At 20.3% G+C, this 3,797-nt stretch overlaps 3 protein-coding genes across 3 annotated transcripts in view; 1 reads left to right on the forward strand and 2 right to left on the reverse strand. All coding sequences in view use genetic code 6, as the record gives it.

Annotated features, from left to right (window-relative positions):
- TTHERM_00174920 (hypothetical protein) overlaps window positions 1–101 on the forward strand; it is a gene marked incomplete at both ends in the record, with an annotated part of 441 nt that extends 340 nt beyond the window's left edge. Inside the window, one exon of the mRNA XM_001008753.3 lies at window positions 1–101. This exon is cut by the window's left edge and continues 340 nt beyond it. Coding sequence (XP_001008753.3) covers window positions 1–101 — 101 coding nt within the window.
- Window positions 102–207: 106 nt separating this feature from the next.
- Window positions 208–773, reverse strand: TTHERM_000174927 (variant specific surface protein S2, putative; the record flags this gene model as incomplete). Its single annotated transcript, XM_012795800.1, has 2 exons — window positions 208–340; window positions 391–773. 2 exons carry the CDS (start codon window positions 771–773, stop codon window positions 208–210), a joined length of 516 nt encoding a protein of 171 aa, XP_012651254.1.
- Window positions 774–3,271: 2,498 nt separating this feature from the next.
- TTHERM_00175920 (variant specific surface protein S2, putative) overlaps window positions 3,272–3,797 on the reverse strand; it is a gene marked incomplete at both ends in the record, with an annotated part of 2,025 nt that continues 1,499 nt past the window's right edge. The window contains 3 exons of the mRNA XM_001008754.3: window positions 3,272–3,324; window positions 3,386–3,422; window positions 3,575–3,657. Of these exons, the coding sequence (XP_001008754.3) occupies window positions 3,272–3,324; window positions 3,386–3,422; window positions 3,575–3,657 (173 nt within the window). The remainder of the gene's footprint in view (window positions 3,325–3,385; window positions 3,423–3,574; window positions 3,658–3,797) is intronic.

Below are 3,797 nucleotides of genomic sequence, written 5' to 3' on the forward strand. Positions count from 1 at the left end.
TTATGCATGGTTTGAATATCGGTACAAGAACTACAGTTTTAGCTGCACTAGAAGCAGATGTTATGGGAATCACAGAAGTATCCATAGCCTTAACCGTTTGAGCAATCGAAATTATTTTTATAAGGATTTCTAACAAGATAATTATACCCTTGCTTACAAGTACAAGTGTTTGTTAAAGAATCATAAATATAGCTACTACCTATAGATTCACAGCTCTGTGTACATTATTTTTAATTAAATAATATGTATCCACTTTCGCATTACTAACAACTGCATACTAAGCAATAATTTTAATTGGAATATTAGCTTTAATCCTTAGTAAGCATACTATAACTTAAAGCTATATTATCACATAGAGAACATTAATAATTACATAGTTAACAATTTTACTTAGAGGAGTTTAAATATGCATTATTTGGACAAGTTTAGCAACGCTTTGTAGTTGTATCAATTTAGAAATAAAATTAGTTACATATAGTACAATCTAAATCAGTAGGTCCTGAGCATTCTTTACAAGCTACATTACATTACTTACAATATTTTCCAGAAATATAATATCCTAATTATTATGAGCAAATAACACATTAGTTTGTTTACTCATGAATATGGTAACCTGATTAACATAATTCACAAGTGATTTTATTATTACAATTTTGGCAATTAGGAAGGCATTCATTACAAATATTGTTTTCTATATAATAACCAGATTAACATTAAGAACAAAAGTTATCACTTTCACAATTTTTGCAGCCAGGACTGCATTCCTCACACATATAGTGTTTCATATAATAACCTGATTAACATGAATAACAATAGCGTTAACCTACACATTTTGTGCAGCCAGGAAGGCACTTATTACAAGCATTTTAAGAACCATAATATCCATCAATTTTACATTCAGTACAAGTATAATCATCAGTTTTAACATATGGCTTTTTATAACCACAAAATTAACAATCATGCTAACCTTTTCCCTTACAGGTTACACAATTAGGATCAAAACATTTTTCACATAAATTTGTAGAATTTAAAAAATACTAAGGATTACAATATAGACATCCTTTCTCATTACAGTAATCACAATTAGGATCTGTACAGGGAAATCCAATAATTAGAGAAATATTTAAAATCAAAATGATAAAAAGTAACATATTTTAGTTAGCTTTTTTATAAATTTTCTCTTATCTTTTTTCTTTGTTAAGTTTTGTTTGTATTTTTTAATTAATCTCAAATATTAATTATAAAAATAAAATAATGATTTATTCATAAATTAATTACTTTTTGTACAGCGAAAGATAAAATAAAAAAATAAATATTTCCATCAAGATGACTTAAATTTGCTTCTTAATAAAAAAGCAAAAAATACTAACTTCTTTTGTGTATGAATTTTTATAATTTGTAAATAATTAAATAAAATTAGTTATAATAATGTTTTTATAAAATGAGAAAAATTTAATAAAATGATTAAGTCGCAAACTTCAAATTAAATAATATAAAAATATTTATATTTCATGGATACACAGATATCTAGTAATTACATTTTTTTAGTTGATAATGAAAACTAAAAAAGCATTTTGATGTATAAATTAATAAAACTAAATATTTGATTTCCCTTTGATTTCTTTTTTAAGTTTAGATCTCTGTAAAGATACTCAAAAAAAAGATATTTTAAATATTTGATATTAAGTTTATGGGGTTTAAGAGCAAATAATAATTAATTTGAATCTATCAATTGAAATTTCTGTAATCTCAAATAGAAGGAATGGATAATACTTATTAATTTTATTTCCAAAATTATGTAAGCCAAACCTAACGCAATTCAAAAACTAAATTCACTTTAATTATCATATTTTTATTTCATAAACAATCCTTTTTTCTAAATCTGAATATATAAATTATTCTATCACTAATACAGAAATATTTTAAGTTATTTTTTTTATTTTATTTAATAGAAATTTATTTTAAATGTGATCAAATTTTATATTTAAAATATTTAATTTATCTATTTTTTATATTTTTAATATCATAAATTAATTACGTATTCGTTGAAAGATGACAAAATATCAAATTAATTTTTTTTCAATCAAAGAAAATTTATTTATCTAAAAACTTTACTTCAGAAGAAATAAGATTACATTACATTAGATATTTTACTTTTGTTTATTTATTTAAATATAAATAAATTTTAAATTATTTTTATATTTTATTATTAAAGCTGTACTTATGATAAAGCTAAAAAGTGATCCTTAAGAAATGTCAATTATTAAAATTACATTTAATGAATATCTTCATACTATATCTATGAAAATACAGCGATTCCATGCAATCTATTTTTCTAAATCAAAAGTAAATCTTAGTAAACCTATTCATCTTTGGAAATTAAAAAGATTTAAATGATTAATTTTCTTTTATAATAATTAAATTAATTTGACACATTTAATAAATTCGAAATAAAGCTTGACTATCAAATATACTCAAAATCACATTCAAATACAATCAATAAATTAATTTTTGGCTAAAATTTATAAATAAATCGTTGGGTAGTTTTTAAAAGTAAGGACTGACTGATTGAAAAGATAAAAGACTAATAAAATGAATAAATAAATTAATTTATAGCCCATCTTAAGGTTAATAGTTTTTTAATATTAGTAAATAAATTACAAATAATAATATCTAAAATGTATTTTAGTTTTTCAATAAATTATTTTCTTTATAGTAGCATTAGCGAATGCTGAGATGCGACAATTAAATTTATGAATAAGCCTTAAATTTATAATTTTAATACATCATTTGTTTTTAAAAATAGTTTTATTAATTATAAATAATATTTGTTTTTATTGAAGTTAAAATCAAATTAAAATAGTAAAATTAATTTTTTAGAAAATTTTAAAAATAAATATGAAGATTCAGATTGAAATCTTAATAAAATTTTGAAGTTAACTCTTAAGATTATAAATTTAGAGAGGGTCATAATCTTATTTAATCTAGATTAATAATTTAGAAATAATAAAATAATCCTAACAATATAAAAAAATCATAAATAAAAAATGAGGAAAAATTAAAAAGTTTCTTGGCTAAAGAATGTTTAAGTTAAAATTGTATTATAAAATGAAAAATTTTTATTTTGTTTATTTATATATGGAAATATTAAATTAATTAGATAAGTGTAATACTAGATTAAATGATAGAATAATCAATTACTAAATATAAACATTTTATAATTCAAAATATGTATAATATATTTGAAATAAACATGATAATTTTTCTTTTTTCAGATGTTGTTTTTAAATAATCTCTTTTTTTGATAAATACTAGATGAACTAACTTTAATATAAGTTGAATTTTACAATGATTTAAGTTATTATTATAAATCTGTACTAATTACAATTTCTAGTTCTACTTTCTTCAATTACTTTTCTCTTCTATTTTTTTAATAAATTTTAATAAGATCCTAAATTAAGAATACATATCTAATAAACTGTAATAATGTACTTATTGATAAACAAATAATTGTCAAAATTAGAATTATACTACCAAGTATTTCAATTTTTAATAAAGTTTCATTTGATATTACATCTTCATTAGCAGTATTTTACATTTCTTTAATAGTTATTCCAATAAATATAAATAATACACTCACCATTATTTCTTAAAGCACTTTTATTATTGTTATTATTTTACTTTTAAAGAATCTAAAGTATAATAAATATAAACTACTAACTCCATATACTATTAAGATATTATAGCACATTCTAATTGTTTCTAAAATATGACAAGAAATGAGATCACAACAAAGT

This window comes from Tetrahymena thermophila (genome assembly GCF_000189635.1).
Source record: "Tetrahymena thermophila SB210 genomic scaffold scf_8254798, whole genome shotgun sequence".
In the NCBI taxonomy this organism is placed as follows: domain Eukaryota; phylum Ciliophora; class Oligohymenophorea; order Hymenostomatida; family Tetrahymenidae; genus Tetrahymena; species Tetrahymena thermophila.